General features: G+C 42.6%; 1 protein-coding gene across 22 annotated transcripts in view; it reads right to left on the bottom strand.

Annotated features, from left to right (window-relative positions):
- Positions 1–17,419, bottom strand: part of AKR1C3 (aldo-keto reductase family 1 member C3) — a 29,087-nt gene that overhangs the window by 3,483 nt on the left and 8,185 nt on the right. For 7 of the 22 annotated variants that reach the window (XM_084978968.1, XM_084978967.1, XM_084978966.1 and 4 more), the window contains 9 exons: positions 14,166–14,367; positions 12,347–12,489; positions 10,018–10,185; positions 8,315–8,431; positions 7,382–7,459; positions 6,330–6,452; positions 2,284–2,393; positions 664–829; positions 5–84 (listed from right to left, as the gene is read on the bottom strand). In XM_084978968.1, the coding sequence (XP_084835094.1) occupies positions 5–84; positions 664–829; positions 2,284–2,393; positions 6,330–6,452; positions 7,382–7,459; positions 8,315–8,431; positions 10,018–10,185; positions 12,347–12,436 (932 nt within the window). In that variant the 5' untranslated portion in view covers positions 12,437–12,489; positions 14,166–14,367. 22 annotated transcript variants of the gene reach the window in all.

The raw sequence follows: 17,419 nt of genomic DNA, 5'->3' as shown, positions 1-17,419 counted from the left end.
TTACAGATCTTGCAAATAGCACATGTTTCTGTTTAGGCCGTCCAGGCTTTCCATATCCTCTGGGGTCAACTCGAATTCAAAAACCTATCAGACATGGAAGATCAATTTCCTAGAGATGATACGGCACACCTCCCCTCCCCCTCCACACACACCCACACAGGTGCAGACACACAAATTTATGTAGGAATTTATGTTTCATGAGACAGTTATCATGAACCTGGGGTTCAACCCCTGGCAAAAGTCTTGGGAATTTGTCCATTCAGAGTTGAGATTGGCAGTTCAGGTCACCCTCGGAGGCTTTAACTGGGTGACTGTGGTTGCAGCAAAGGAATCCTAGAGTTTGGGGAGCTCAGATCCCCTCTCAGCTAATGCCTCCATTTTTCAGCTGAAGAAGCCTCGAGGTGATTTACCGGCCACACTGTGGAGGGAAGACCAGGACTGAGACTCAAACCTGACCCTCTGTTGACTGTTCTTCCCAACCACCATACACACCCCTCCCTTGCAGGAGGTGGAGGAAAGAGGAGTTAAATACAGCACAAATATGTGCAGGGTATACAGGGAGACAGGCTTTGCCTAAATACGCGTTGAGAGGCCCCCGAATAACACGCGCCGGGGGAAATGCGCCTTTGTCAGCCCCCTGCTGCCCACAACCCTGCCGTGTACCTGGAAGTTCTCTTTCATCCTCTGCTCACTGAAGCTCTTGGCCAGGGCCACCACCCCCCGCTGCAGCTGGTAGCGCAGGGCAACCTGGGCTGGAGTTCGCCTGTGCTTTTCAGCAATGGCATTGAGTACTGGGTCCTGCAGGAGCCTTGGTTTGTTCTTGATCACCCTGGGAGGGAGGCAGAGAAGCTGCAGGTCTGAGGCTGTATATCCAGCCCACCTGGGGGAAGTTCACGCAGGCTAGAGGGGGTGAGTCTCTAGAGCTTCCTCCTCATCCTCTGGCTGTCTCAGTATCACTTTTGCTTCTTTTGGTAAATCCAAAGAAGACAAGGGAAAGTAAGGTGGGAAGGGAAAATCGGGCAATTTTTCATCTTTTAAACATTTCTAAAAAACTTAGTAAAAGATTAAGTCAAGAAGACAAAATTGTTATCCAAAGACCCAATAACCACCATTATAATAAATAATCAAGAACTTCACAAAAATTTACTATTTCAAAAAATGCTTTCTACTAATTGTCTCAGTTTTGTCCTGAAGTGCGAAGAGGCACACATCTATATTCCTCTCGAAAAGATAAAGAAACTAAAACTTAGAGATACTGTTCCTTGTCTCATATTCCTCAACTGCTAAGTGTCAGCATCATGGCTTAGAATCACCTTGTTATGGAGTTCCCACCGTGGCTCAGCAGAAACGAATCTGACTAGCATCCATGAGGATACAGGTTCAATCTCTGGCCTTGATCAGTGGATTAAGGATCTGGCGTTGCTGTGAGCTGTGGTGTAGGTTAGAGACGCGACTCAGATCCCGCATTGCTGTGGCTGTAGTGTACACTGGTGGCTATAGCTCTGACTTGACCCCTAATATGGGAAACGCCAAAAAATCACCTTGTCGCTCTTTAAAGCCAAAGCTTTTGAAGTGGATGAACATTTTAATCAGTCACTTTATTATTCAGTATAGTTTTCTTGAGTCCTCACCATGTAGGGTCGGTAAAGGGTTTGCAAAGGTGGGCGGCTCCCGATGACTATCCGTAATTTCCCCCAGACATGGAGAGATGGCTCAGAAGGCACAGTGTCTAAGAGACTATCCGTAATTTCCCCCAGACATGGAGAGATGGCGCAGAAGGCACAGTGTCTAAGAGCAGAGATGGCGCAGAAGGCACAGTGTCTAAGAGCAGAGATGGCGCAGAAGGCACAGTGTCTAAGAGCAGAGATGGCGCAGAAGGCACAGTGTCTAAGAGCAGAGATGGCGCAGAAGGCACAGTGTCTAAGAGCAGAGATGGCTCAGAAGGCACAGTGTCTAAGAGCAGAGATGGCTCAGAAGGCACAGTGTCTAAGAGCAGAGATGGCTCAGAAGGCACAGTGTCTAAGAGCAGAGATGGCGCAGAAGGCACAGTGTCTAAGAGCAGAGATGGCTCAGAAGGCACAGTGTCTAAGAGCAGAGATGGCTCAGAAGGCACAGTGTCTAAGAGCAGAGATGGCTCAGAAGGCACAGTGTCTAAGAGCAGAGATGGCTCAGAAGGCACAGTGTCTAAGAGCAGAGATGGCGCAGAAGGCACAGTGTCTAAGAGCAGAGATGGCGCAGAAGGCACAGTGTCTAAGAGCAGAACACCTTTATAGGGTTCATTACCATTTCTTCCTTGCATCAGACCCCAAAGTAGCATATGCAACAAGGAGAATGTCGTGGGAACGGCAGAATTCCAGGAGTTTGCTCTGGTTTAAGTAAGGGTGACACTCCACCTGTAAATTGCCAAGCAGAAGAATGGAGTGTAGGACCAGCAGGACCACCAACACCAAAATTTACAAGGAACATTCATGGTGTCAGAAAAGTTTAGAAATAGCAGCAGCACGGGCCAGCACACGACCACCATTCACAGCTGTGCCTGTGGTGCATCACACAGGATCGTTTTCCTCTCTCAAAAGTCCTGTGCTTTACCCATTCTCCCCAGCACTCTTGTCAACCACTGATCTTTCCTTTTCTCTCTTCCTTCCTTCCTCTCTTCCTTTCGAAGCGGTTTTGGGTTTACAGAAAAAACCTGAACAAAACATACAGTTTCCATATTCATTTCATTCCCTCCCCAATTTCCCATTATCATCTCACATTAGTAGGTTACCTTTGTTAAAACTGAAGACTCAATATCGATGGATTATTATTAAGTCAAACCCAGAGTTTGCATTGTAAATTCTGTAAGTTTTAACAGATGAATGGCACATTTCTTTCATTACACTATCCAACTGAATACTTGTTACACTGCCCTAAGAACCCCCTGTGTACCACCCAATCATCGCTCCGTCGTCCATTTGAACCCTGGGCAGCCACTGATCACGTTACTGTCTCCATAGTCTGCCTTTTCCAGAATGCCATAGAGTTGGGATCATACGGTATGCAGCCTTTTCAGAGAGGCTTCTTTCACTTAACAGCATACATTTAAGTTTTCCCCGTGTCTTTTTGTGGCTTGATAGCTCGTTTTTTTAATTGCTAAATAATATTACATTGAAAGGGTGTCCCAGAGTTTGTTTATCCACTCTCCCATTGAAGAACATCTTGGCAATTATGAACAAAACTGCTATAAACCTCTGTGTTGGGTTTGTGTGTAGACATAAGTTTTCAGCTCACTTGGGAAAATACCAAGGGGGACAGTGTTGGATCACACGGTAAGAGGATGTTTGCTTCCGTTTAGTCTTGGTTTTGGCCACACCTGCAGCAGGCAGAAGTTCCCAGGCCAGGGATCAAACCTGCACCACAGCAGTGACCTGAGCCACAGCTGTGACAATGCCAGACCTTAACCCCCTGCACCGTGAGGGAACTCCAGAGTCTGTTTAGTTTTGTAAGGGGTTGCTAAACCGCCTTCCAAAGCAGCTGCACCGTGTTGCATCGCCATCAGCCATGGGGGTGAGGGCTCTGCTGCTCCAGGTCCTCACCAGCATTTGGTGTGGCCAGTGTTCTGGATTGGGGCCCTACTAACAGGTGTGTGGCAGGAGAGTGACTACCCCTTATCTATGGTCACTCTCTCTGGAGTCAGTACCCACAGTCAACCATGGTCCCAATACAATAGAGGGAAAGTTCCAGAACTAAAGAATTCGTAAGCTTTACATTTTGCACTGTGCTGAGTGGCGTGCTGGAGTCTGGGGCTGTCCTGCTGCAGGCCAGGTGGGACAGGAGCCATCCTTTTGTCCCGTATGGCCACACTCTATGTGCTACCAACACATCAATCACTTAGCAGCCAGGTCAGTTATTAGATCAGCTGCTGTGGTATCTATCGCAGTGCTGGTGTTCAAGTGACCTTTAATTTATTTAATAATGTCCCCAAAGCACAAGACTGGTGATGCTGGCCATTCAAATGTCCTTTTGCTGTGCTTAGTTATAAATTAAACTTTATCATAGGCATGGAGGTATAGGAAAAAAGTCTATACAGCATTCAGTACTATCCCTGATTTCAGGCTTCCACTGGGGTGGGGTGTGTGTCTTATCCTGCAGATAAGAGGGAACTGCTATCTCATTTCTAGCTTAATTTGCATATCTCTAATGAGGTATGATATCATTTGTTCATATATTTATTTGCTACCTATTCAGGCAAACCTTGGAGATATTGCAGATTCAGTTCCAAGCCATTGCAGTAAAACAAATAGCACAATAAAAGTTTCCCAGCAAACATAAAAAGTTATGCTTACACAGCACTGTAGTCCATTAAGTGTGCAAAGGCATATGTCTGAAAAATGCACATACCTTAATTCAAAAAGGCTTCATTGCTAAAAAGTGCCAAAGCAAACATTAAAGATCCTTGATCAGAGATCTTCATAACAAATATAATAATAATAATGTTTGAAATATTAAGAGTTAACAGAATGCGACGCCAAGTGAGCACATGCTGTTGGGAAAATGGTGCTGACAGACTTGCTTGACACGGGGTCCCCACAAACCTTCCATTTGTGAAAGATACACTATCTTCAAAACACAATAAAAGGAGGGGTGCCTGTACATCTTTGTTGAAGTATCTATTCAGACCTTTCGCTCATTTTTAAATTGCTCAGGGTCCACTTGGCCAAAGTCCATTCACACCTTAGAGTTCAAGGCAATGTCCAGCTCTCCCCTAACTCTTCGTCAGTACTCCAGTCAAAGCCAGTTTGCCCAACAGTTCAAACACTCGGGTGTAAGACAGGCTCATGCATGTGTGCAACACGGAGAATACAGCCCCATGTTTTAAATTAACTGTAAGTGGAAAGTAGACTTTTAGAGGTATACATTTTTTAAATTTAAACAGCAATTAAAATTTTTTTAAATACTAGATTTTTTTTAAAATTTATCTTTAGGGCTGCAACTGGGCACATGGAAATCCCTGTGCTAGGAGTTGAATCAGAGCTGTAGCCACCAGCCTACGCCGCAGCCACAGCAACACCAGCTCTGAGCTGCGTCTGAGACGTACGCTCAGTTTGTACAACACCAGAGCCTCATCCCACTGGGCGAGGCCGGGGTCTCACCCGCGGTCTCATGGACATTACGTCAGGCTCTGAACCCGCGGCGCCACAACGGGATGTCTAACCTAGATTTTAAACATGCGATGTCAGTGTATTGATTTAGTAAAACCCAAAACTCTATGTCGTATTATCATGGATTGATGCAGTTCCTTACAATATAGTTTGGTTTGATCCTTTTCCTTAGGTATTCTTGACACATAGCATTACATTCGTTTTATCTGTACAATCTGATGATTCGGTATTTATATTGTGAAAGGATCATCACAGTAAGTCTAGTTAACATGTCACAAAATTATTAACATTTTATAAAAATTAAAAAAAAATTTATTTCCTCTCTCCAATTCGTGATCTCTAAACTGGAGATAAGCTTCCCAAAGGACATAAAATGAACAGCGCTGGAACTCCTGTTTGTATCTTTCATGTAAAGGTGGGGAAACAATTAGCCTTTCCACTCTCTAATATGTAGAGTGACTCGGTCCTCTGAGTCACTGAGGCGTCTTGAAGGAGACGGACCGGGCGGGACGGGCAGCTCCGCAGCACAGGCTGGTCCTACAGCCCTGATTTCCTTCACTCTTCTCCCAGGTAAGGAAGTGTAAGTGCTGCTCTTTAAAGTGAGTTTATCTTATCTAGCAGATTTCTTAAATTTTTTTAACTTCTAATTTTTTTACGGTGGTAAAATAGATACAACATACATTTACCATCTTTTTTAAGGGTCCCCTCAACGGCGTTAAGCGCGTCGGCATTGTTGGGGAGCGATTTTGTACCATCAAGAGTCTCAGTGTTATCGCATGACACGGAACTCCAAAGAGTTAAAGGTGGATTACCCATTTTCTCTGACCCACGAGTGTTCCAACTTTACTGACCTTTTGTGAAATGAGAAAGTCAGTCGTTTGCCAGCTCTGCATTTCCAAGACCAAGCACTGAAACACCTGGTCGATTATACTTCAACCTGACCCTTAGTTTTTTTTTACAAAGTGGCAAGGGAACAAAAACAAATAAAAGAATAGAAATAAAGTGGCACAGTCTTTAGAACGATCTTCAGTAACTTAAAATGTATTTTATTCTCTTGAAGCCGCTCACGTCCAAAAGTCATTACAGGGGAGTGCCATAGGTGACTTTGTTGAAATGAGCAAAGAATAAGCTGCAGAGGAGGAAGAAGAGGTGTGTGTGTGTTGGGGGGGAGCGGCTGGTGGGGCTCACCTGGTTGCAGACGGGCTTGTACTTGAGCCCTGGCTTGTTCAAGATCCTCTCCAGCTGCTTGCAGTTAAAGTTGGACACACCGATGGACCTGGTCAGTCCCTCGTTCTTGCACTTCTCCATGGCCTGGGGAGGAAGAAATCTGTGTAACTGGCTAGAGAAGAGTAATAAGTGGTAGCATGTGAGTGGGGAATGGAAAGAGATAGACAGAGCAGGAGAGAAAAATCTTTAAAGATGCAAGTGTCAATGAAAAAGACAGGAATTAGCCACTAGGAGGACAACGAAAAATAGAATAGTTTTTTAAATGGCTAAGAAGATAGAATAAGAAAAAAAATATACAGGGCTAGAAAAATTTGATTGAACCAGAGCAGAGCAGGAGAACAGGAAGTGGAGTCAGGTGCCACCTGGAAACAGGAAGTGGTTGAGCCGATCTCCCTGACCACTGGCTCCGTGTCTTCTCTCTGACCTCGTTTCCTGTTACTGTCCACCAAACTCACTCTGTTCCAGCCACACATACGCCGCCGCCTCCTTGCTGCTTTTGAGCGTGGGGGACTCTCTCCTGCCTGAAGGTCTTTGCGTGGCCTTCTTTGTGCCTGAATCACGCCTCCTCCAGAGACTCACATCAGTGATTTCCTCACTTCCTGCAAGTCTTCGGTCAAGTGCCACCTTCTCCAAGACACGTGTCCTCCCCATTCTGTTTCTAGTTGCCTCTCTGTGCCCCAAACCCACCCTGGCCCTCTCAGGTCCTTAAATCGGCTTTTCCTTCCTATATCACTGCACCTGCTCCCCCACAGCATCTCTGGAGCCAGAGACCTTGGTTTTGCTGATGGACGTAGCCTGAGTGCTTGGAAGTACTCACCACTGGGTACATCAAAGGCACTCAACTAACTACCTAGTTACGAAATGGAATACAAAACTGAGGCAGAGGGACATTTGGGGACTTGCCTAAGACCACATGGCGGGCAGAACTGGGCCACATCCACACTTCCTAAGTCCCTTGACGGTCCCCTCTCCCTCAAGGTGCAGAGACACAGTCTCTTTGGAGTGGCACTCACCTCCCACGTGGTACAGAGATCCACTGTGTCAAAAATGATGTTTCCATGGGTGTCCTTTGGGAAAAAGTCCTCCCCAGCCTGGAACAAAGGAAAGGAGAAGCAGTTGTATCAAGCTGTGTCTGCCCTTAGCCAGACCGTTTGGAGTCTGCAGGCCTTGAGGCTAAGGAAACAATCTATCCTGATTCTTGAAAGGCGTTGTAAGGTTAGGCTAAAGGGAAAGGACGTGCGCTGAAAAAGTACACGCCCTAGAAATGCTTTTAACTGCAAGCTTTAATCAATATGTTGGTGTCAAGGACCCCTGGAGACACCCAAGACCCCATCCTAGGAGAGCCCAGAGTGGTGCCAGGACTGAATGGGATCCTTGGTCCCTGAACCTCGTGGAATGAGTCTCTCCCACGCCTGCTTTCCACCCGCAGGTGGTCGTAGGAGAGAGCGCCTTGCCAGCATCTCAAGGGCTGGGTCTCCTCATTAACCTTTCTGTGCCTTCACTGGCCTCCCCAGTGGGATGTTCCCCAGACACCAGTGGGCATGAAGTTGAAAATCAAGAGCACAGAACCTTGAAAGTATAGACAGTTGTCCACAAGATCGAGGCAAAGACATTGAAGCCAGTAAATCTTTGTCAGCCTGGGACTACACTTGTGAACTGGGATGGGGGAAAAAAGGGAGAATATTAGTATGACATACTTTTCTTCTCATTTTCAGAGACTATATCTTCTTTTTTCCTCTTTCATGAGATTTTACTGTCCCTTACTAAAGTTTCATATGGTGATATCAGAAAGTAAGGACACCTGACAATCCGTAGGACAGTGTGTGAAGTATCATTCTAGTGTGTACTTCCCTGAGGGCCATGATTTAGTGTATTGAACTACGTCCTCTTTGTATTTAGATGCTAATGTTTACATGGATAAGCAAAGTAAAACAGCTTAAATGCACCTGCAAAGCTTCTGGGTGATGAAGTAGATAAAGATCCACATAGCTCATCTGAAGTTTCTTCAGCGACCTTTCCAGATTAGTTTGGACCAATTCTGGACGGAAAAAGGTGCCCCACACCTGCTGGGGTAGAAGCAGAAGCGAAGGGGGGTTATTTACTGAAGAATCTTTAGGAGAGAGTAATACAATGGCTAATACACAACAACAACCAAAAGCAGCTCATGGCCATTGAGAAGTGGTACGCCATGCTGTGAAGTTCGGGCTTCCTTATCATCATAATTTATTTTCTTAATGAATTCACACAGCACAGTAGAAAATAAAAATATGGTCTTAAACAGACATTCTCAAAACTCAGGATATAAAAGAATTATTTGGTTTCCTGGGGCACCGTTTATACCTGGGTTCTCCCTTAAACATCAAAAAATCACAGTCTTTGGAGACTGGGTCAGAAAACTGCATTTTCAACAAGAACCTCAAGTGACGGAGATTCAGGAAATCCTATCTTGGCCATATTAGATAATTAGGTTTGCCCAGCAGGAAAGAAAGTTAGGCCCAGCAGGAACTTTTTTTTGAGGGGGAAGTATTTTTAAAAGTGAGAATTTAAGGAAAATCCACCAAAATTACTGAAGGTTAGGAAACGAGAGGGTTCTATGAAAAGAGGATTAAAGGATGAATGCTGGGAGGGTTAGTGCTGTAGCAACATCTCATGTAAACCCAGTCGTGTGGAGAGATTCGAATTCTGGAGCGAGAAGGAACAAACACCCAATTCGAAGACCTATACAGGGTGTGCTACCCCGGACAGCAACTCTTTTCTCTTGGGCTACTTTATCTCCAATTCGAATACGTTTTTCTAACAGGAGTCAGCTCGGTGAACATGCCGGGACAAATTCCTCTCAGGTTCCCTTTCCAATCTGACCTAAACACAAAGTTCTTTTATTTGTTTTGCATGCGTATCAGTGGATGTAAGGAGTATTAGTAGAAAATGGTTTGAAAGTTTTAAAAACACATGAGAAATACTTGTACAAACGTGAATGTTATCCTCACATCAGTTCCATAGTATTTTTTTTTACCTCATAGGAAAGAGAAATAAATATCTACTAACACAATAGGTTGAGATAGAAGGACTAAGGCTCAAAGGGTTCAAAAGACTTTTTGGTTAAGAAATTTCACAAAATCAAATATACGGACTATTAAAGAATTAAAATTTGATTGTAGTTTCCAAAAGCCTATGCTTTCTGATTAAATTGCTATAGCTAAAAAAGATTAAGTCATTTCACCAAAACTTGAGTATAACAGAGTTGGTAAAGCCAAATCCCTCCCTGAGTTTTAAAACATATAATAATAATGATAGCTAGTATTTTTGAGCATTTAAGACACACTCTTTTCAAAGGCGCTACATGTACCTTTTGAAGTAATACTCATGAAAATCCTGTGAGGAAAATATTCCTCTTCGTTTTACACCCTGGGAAACTAAGGTATGGACAAAGCTGTTTGCTCAAGGTCACACATTTAGGAAGCGGCAGAACCTAGATTCAAAGATAAGAAGCCTGACTACAGAACCCACATTCCTGGCCAGCTGTTCCAAAGAAGCCTTCTCAAGGTCTGAGAGTGAATGAAAATTCAGCCAAGGAGAAGAGAAATCCACCAAGAAACCATTCAGCTATCAGTGAGCTTCCTACAGATACATGTGCAGCCATGCACAGCACCTTCGTAGTGTAGAAGATGTCATCTCTCTTCACAGTGCCATCTGCAATTTTCATCTGAATGGCTCTCCCAATTTCCTCTTCATTTTGGTACAAATGAGCTGAGTCAATATGGCGGTAGCCTATGTCAATTGCTCTCTTGATGGCCATTTCTGTCTCACTCTTAAGAACCTAGAAGAGCATAAAAAAATAAAGACCTACTTGATTCAGGAACAGATGACCAATTCCATAAGCAGAGTGACTCAATAGAACCTACTGTGGTTTTTGTTTGTTTGTTTGTTTTGGCCACACCCACGGCATCCAGAAGTTCTCAGGCCAGGGATCAAACCTGCGCCACATAAGCTGCAACATTGGACCCTTAACCCACTGCACCACCAGGAAACTCTGTATCTGTAAAGGCTAATGCCAGTGGTGACAAAACTTAACACTGGCATACAACCAGTGATAAAGGTTTCACAGCTGACTCTAAGGAAAAGGAGTCCTGATTTGTAGTATTTGCCAATTTCTATGGTAAAAATACTCCCACCATACTGATGCTGGGAAAAGATGCTTACAATTGAATTTTTTTGAGCCCATGAACTGGTCTCAGCAGGTCACTATGTTTAAATCTCTATTTCTGAATTTATACTACCTATGTGGCCTATAGATTTATCTTTTTAAACTAATTCACTCTATAAGTGATTACTAAACTGCTTTCAATCCAGAAACCCGGTACTAAAAATTATCAATGTAATGAAGATGTAACTTTAGATATAGTAAATTAGTGACTTACCAACGTAAACTTGGAGAAACACTTCAAACGACATTTGAGGAAGAACAAAACTATTAAAAAAGCTTCTTTTTCACCCAAAGATCTCATAATTAATTCCTTTTTGGTTGCTAAGTCTTTGGCTGACACTTTCTCCTTCACAACTTTGTTATTTTTCTCAGCTGCTCACTGTTCTGCTGGCCCACCAGGCCGGACTTTTGAAGTTATCTATAATTTTGCCTCTCCATTATACCCTCTCTACTTCACTCAGTAATTGAAATGTCTCTTTTTTTATTTTTATTTTTTTTCATTATAGCTGGTTTACAGTGTTCTGTCAATTTTCAACTGTACAGCATGGTGACCCAGTTACACATACAAGAATACAATCTTTTTTTCTGTTTGATTAAAATGTCTCTTGAGTGTATAGTTTTGTGTTTTTTTTCTTTTTAGGGCTGCAGCATTTGGAAGCTCCCAAGTTAGGGGTGGAATTGGAACTGCAGCTGAAGAATATACCACAGCCAAACCAGATCCAAGCCACATTCCTGACCTATGCCACAGCCTGCAGCAGCACTGGATCCTTAACCCACTGAGCCAGTCCAGGGGTCAAACCCACATGCTCAGGGACATTATATCGTGTTCTTAACCCACTGAGCCACAGAACAGGAACTTTTGGGTATATTTTTTAATTTGCAACTCCTGGTGAGTTATCTAGTCCCATGGAAATGAATTCACCATCCACCGATTAAAGAGCCAAGTTGACATAAAAGCAACACTTCTTGCCAGTGTCATAGCCACACACCACAGCACCACCTAGCGTGTGGTTCTCATGTTGGGAAATAAAGCATGAAGTTCAGTTTTCCAAACAGAGAGAGAGTTTCCAAATATCATGGGGCTCTCCCATAGCCCAGTATTACCTGCCTGACCTCTAAGAGACTATTTTCGCCTCAGACCACCACAACTTCCTCTGAGACTAAGCTTGCCTCTCTTTCCCCAGGTCCCTCTGTCCCCATGATTTTCTGGATATTCTGCAAGTGATGGTGGACAGGGACAACCTGGACATTAGAGATCACAGAGGAACTTCCTCACAAGCAAGATGCACCCACGTCTCTGATGGGTGGTAATGATGACGACTGGATTGCCTTTTTCCTGGTCTCCTGTGAAATGGCTACCGCTGGACAGGAGACGAGACTGACAGAAACAGAGGTACCCTGCCCCCCGCACTGTCGAGGGATGGCACACTTCCATTCCCTTCACTGAGTGCCACTTCAAGCGTGATCCTTGGACAAGCAGCCCCAGAATCCCTCAGCAGCTCATCAGAAACGTGAAGTCTTATCCAAGATCTACTGAATCAGAACCCTTGTGAGTAGAGCCCCCTGGGCTACATTTTAGACTAGATCCTCCGATATTTTTATGCCTATTAAAGTGCGAAAAGCACTGGCTTCGTGCACAGAGTGACCTAACCTGGAGAGAAGCATATTACAAAGTAAGAAGGTGGGGTCCATCTGAATGCCCAATTCCCAGCGTGACTGGTGCTGCTCAGGACCCACGTCTGCCATGCCTCCATCTTCAGTAGCATCATGATACCTGAGAAGGAGCCGAAGTGCCCAATCCCAGCATAGGTATGGTGTGTCCATCATTCATCTTTAAAGAAAAGTGTCTCATTTGACTCATCATCTCTCACTCTTCTGGGTAAACAAACACCAATTTTCCTCTTTGTTGAGAGAAACCTGCAGAGGGAAGAAAGTCGCACAGTTGTTATTTTTTAACACTTTTAAAGAGGTACAGTTCACATACCCTAAAATCATTCCCTTTAAAGTATACATTTAAAAAAGTATATAGAAAGTAAAGTTTTACCGTAAAAAAGAGGTCAGTTTGATGAGTGATGGCTTATATTTGAATCATTTTCAGAGAGACAAACTTACTAGGACTCTACTGAGAATAAATCAGTCAACCAAATTTGGCAAAGTTGGCTAATTTTTTGCTCAAAAAAACCCTTTATTTATGAATACCTAAAGTCACAGGTCACATAACTTTTATATGGCATGAAATATTATTTATCTTTGGGGTTTTTCAGCCATTAGAAAAATGTATAAGCCATTTTTAGCTCATGGGCTATAGAAAACCAAGTGGTGAGCTGGGCCGGTAGACTTAGCTTGTGGATCTCTGCTCTACATAATTAGTAGACATCATCACAATATCTAAATTACCTTCCTAATGACAACATAATGATAACGTAATATTATCCTTTTAACTACCCATAAACACATGACCCAGTGGCACTAAATACAGTTGCAAGGCTGTAGAACCGTTGCCACTATCTAGACCCAAAAGAGTTTTGTCGTCATGAACATAAACGATGTACCTGCTAATTTCTTTTTAATTGTTCTGTGCAGAGGTTTAGAAACACAACACATTTTTGTGTGTTTATCTTGTACCTGCAACGCTGCCAAATTTATTTATTAGCCTTAGTAGTTTTCTTGTGAACTCTGGGATTTTTATATGTTAAGTCACATCATCTGTGATCAGAGATAGTATATTTCTCCTTTTTCAAACTGGTGCCTTTTATTTCTTTTTCTTTTCCTTTCTTTCTCTCTCTCTCTCTCTTTTTTTTTTTTTTTTTTTTTTTTTTTAGGGCAGCATCCATGGCATATGTAACTCTCTAAGCTACGGGTCTAATCAGAGCTACAGCTGACAGCCTATGCCACAGCCACAGCAACTTGGGATCTGAGCCGTGTCTGTGACCTACACCACAGCTCACGGCAACACCAGATCTCCCACCCACTGAGCAAGGTCAGGAATCGAACCAGCATCCTCATGGATACTAGTTAGATTCATTTCTGTTGTGCCACAATGGGAATTCCTTCTTTTTCCTGTCTAATGGCTCTGGCTAGAATGTCCAGTACAGTGTGGCACAGCAGTGATGAGAATGGGCATCCCATCTCATTCCCAGTTAGGAGGAAAGCTTTCGGTCTTTCACTATTGATTGTGATGTCACCTGGAGTTTTTGATATAGGGCTTTATTGAAAATTTGGATAAACCACTTCATAATATCACTGCCTTGTTTTGTACAGCTCAGCCATAAACTGACACTACCTTCTCTAAAAAGCGAGTGCCTTAGATGACGGCATTTTTTGAATGCTCCCTCAAAGCATCAACGGCTTCTTTAAAAGCCCCAGAAGCCACTTTAGCTTGTAGGGTATGACACAATGGCAGCAGCCTCTAATTGCATTTCAGCAATCAGAAGCTGCAAACTACCATCAGAACATAGAACACTGCCATGTGGAAGACAAGCTCCTTCTTGCTCACAGTGGATCCAACAAACTACAGCGGAACCTAGGATGGGGTAATGGGAAGATGCTATCACCCTGAAGGTTTTCGTTGACCAACATTAACTGCAACTTACTAGCCAAGCTTTTCCCTGGATGTGACAAGCTTTCAAATAGATTCCAGACTTCCAAAACATGTACTTCAGAAAGATTCCACCAACACAACTGATGTCTAGGTAGAGAGGTGGATTCAGAATACTTCCAGTTCTGCCGTTTTCCCTGAAGCCCCTCTATAAATTATTGGGATTTATCTTTGGAGGCATTGTTTTATTTTAAGACCTGATAAGATAGAAATCAAATTAATTTTCCAAAAAAACCTCATTAATTTTTGTGTTGCAAAATACTGAGATAATTTAATTAAAATCTGATAAAAGATGTTTTACTGTGAACATGTACATAATTTAGAATTAACTAACCATAATAAAAGTGTGCTGTAGGATGCAAATATATTAACAAATACAAGAGATTCTAGTAAAAGAAAATGCTAGAATATACTAGAGATTGTTTGCCATTGATACCAGAGCGTTAGCAGCTAATGTCTCTAGTATATTCTAATATTTTTACTGTACTTGTCTTGCATCTGGACAAACGTCTCTAGTATATTCTGGTATTTTCTTTTACTGACTCATCTGTATTTGTGTGCACACAGTTGACCTCAAACTGTGCAGGGGTTGGGGGTGCCCACCCAAGCAGTCGAACATCCACATATAATTTCCGTCGCCTTTTCATATCCGCAGTTCTGCCTCTGTAGATTCAGCCAACCACAGATTAGTAGTGTAGTACATATTTATTTTTAAAAAAGCCATTTGGCCACACATGTTCAAACCCGTGTTGTTCAAGGATGAATTATAAATAAATTCCAGATACGGAAGTGATATAAAGTGTGAAAAATGAGGAGAAAAATATTTACAAAAAACTCCAAGACACCGTCTTGAGTGAGAGAAGATCTTGTTAAATAAACCAGAAAAATCAAATGCTAGGAAAGAAGAAATAAACATATTTGACTATATAAAAATAAAAACTTTTGCATGACAAAATTTACTATTAACAAAGCTAATAGGAAAATGATAAATTTGGAAAATATTAATAAACGACGTAAAAGAGCTGATATTTATAACTTAGAGCTCTTAAAATTGACAAGAAAAAGACAAGTAATTTATAAAATGTTGACTATGACTCTGAAGATAGATTGCAAAGAATCACACAGTCCAAGTGGCCAGAGCAAAGTAAAAGTAAATCACCAGTCATTAGGGAAATCAAATTAAAGTAACGAAGAGGTTCCAGTTTATAGTCATAGTCATAGTCTCTAATGTGGGTAGAGGTGTGGAGCAGAAAGTGATGTTATTGGAGTTTCCATTGTGGCGCAGTGGAAACAAATTTGACGAGGAACCGTGAGGTGGCAGGTTCAACCCCTGGCCTCCCTCAGTGGGTTAGGGACCCGGCATTGCCATGAGCTGTGGTGTAGGCTGCAGACACAGCTCGGATCCTGTGTTGCTGTGGCTGTGGTGAAGGCTGGCAGCTACAGCTCCAATTCGACTCCTAGCCTGGGAACCTCCATATGCCACGGGTGCGGACCTAAAAGGAAAAAAAAAGAAAGAAAGAAAGAAAGTAAGAAAGAAAGTGATTTTATGTACTGTAGGTAGATAGATGAAATTAAATTTGAAAAGTGCCTTGACAACAACTCTTGGAACTAAAATGACATATACCTTTTAACTCATAATCCTCATTCCCAGAAACAAAAGTTCCCGTGTAATGCACATGTAGAAGGATATTTTACATAATTTAGTGGCAACACCAAGAACCAATTGAACATTCACCCATAAGAAAATCAGTGAATAGGAGTTCCCGTAGTGGCTCAGTGGTTAACGACCCCGACTGGCATCCATTAGGACGCAGGTTCGATCCCTGGCCTTGCTCAGTGGGTTGAGGATCCGGCATTGCTGTGAGCTGTGGTGTAGGTTGCAAATGTGGCTCGGATCCTGCGTTGCTGTGGCTGTGGTGTGGCCAGCAGCTACAGCTCTGATTGGACGCCTAGCCTGAGAACCTCCATATGCTGCAGGTGCAGCCCTAAAAAAAAAAAAAAAGAAAAAAAGAAAATCAGTGAATAATTATAGTGACTTCACTCTATGTGGTATTTGCCATGCTGATGCACTTGGGGGAATTTCCAGGTGCTGAATACAGGATAAAATTTTGTTAAAACATGACAAATACTTTCCATATGCTATATAATGTGTATGTAACACACATACATTTATGCATAGGACTATATTCTATAAGCTTGGAGAAAATGCAAGAAGTACACATTAAGCCGTTAACATCCATTATTGTGAAGTGTTGCTGAAGTGAGTGAAGGGGGAGAAGAGCATGGGGATCTAAGCAAAAAGAAAAAAATTCAAAAGCAAATGCATGATAATTTATGTATTTATTACAAATTATGTATCATTTTATTTATGCAAATAAAATTAATTTGGTAAGTAATATCAAGTTAAGAGACAGCAAAGGATAAAACACTCAATATAATCCCTTAAAAGACCATGAGGTATGTACAGTAATTCACAACTGAGCTACTTGGAATGGTCCCAAACCAAGAAAGGGAGAATTCCTGACATCGGAGAATTATTTTCTCCATGTAAAGACTTTGGTGATTACCTCTTAAGTGGCTATCTGGGATAAGCAACTTCTTAGGTGAAAAAGCAGAGGTAAAAGCTGAGGCAGTTGCCCAGTGGACACTGGGAGGATATTTATATGCTCATTTGCCCTTGATTTTTGTTTGTAAAACTTACAAGTCAGTGCTGATTGGCACTGCATCTTTCTGTTTTAAGGATGGCAGGTGTGGCATATGGACGTTCCCAGTCTGGGTGTCTAATCAGAGCTGTAGCTGCTGGCCACGGCCACAGCCACAGCCGCAGCAACAATGGATCCAAGCCATGTCTGCAACCCAGCCCATGGCAACACCAGATCCTTAACCCAGTAAGTGTGGCAAGGGATTGAACCCTCATCCTCATGGTTACTAGTCAGGTTCCTTACTGCTGAGCCACAATAAGAACTCCTACATCTTGTTTTTAAACTTCTCTCCTATGCCACAATGAAAGTCATACTCAAAATTATGTATTATGATCAAAGAGGAAATGGTCAATACATTTTTAAATACAGAGAAAGGAAATGAAATTATCTCTGGTGTTCCTCACGGCAAACACTAACCCTTCTTAAAATGTGAAAACTCAGCTATGAATCTGTCTTTCAGGAACAGATCTGAGTCTGATCTTGAAATGCAGAGTTTACCCAGACAAAATATTCTGTTGGAGAATATTGACTCTCCTAAGATGGATAA

The sequence above is a fragment of the Sus scrofa genome, chromosome 10 (assembly GCF_054392235.1).
Source record: "Sus scrofa isolate SSC_HxYL_T2T_F1_AM1 chromosome 10, Sscrofa_HxYL_maternal_Yorkshire_Landrace_v2.0, whole genome shotgun sequence".
In the NCBI taxonomy this organism is placed as follows: Eukaryota; Metazoa; Chordata; class Mammalia; order Artiodactyla; family Suidae; genus Sus; species Sus scrofa.
Note: the sequence above shows the minus strand (reverse complement) of the source record. Positions and strands in the feature narration are given on the sequence as shown.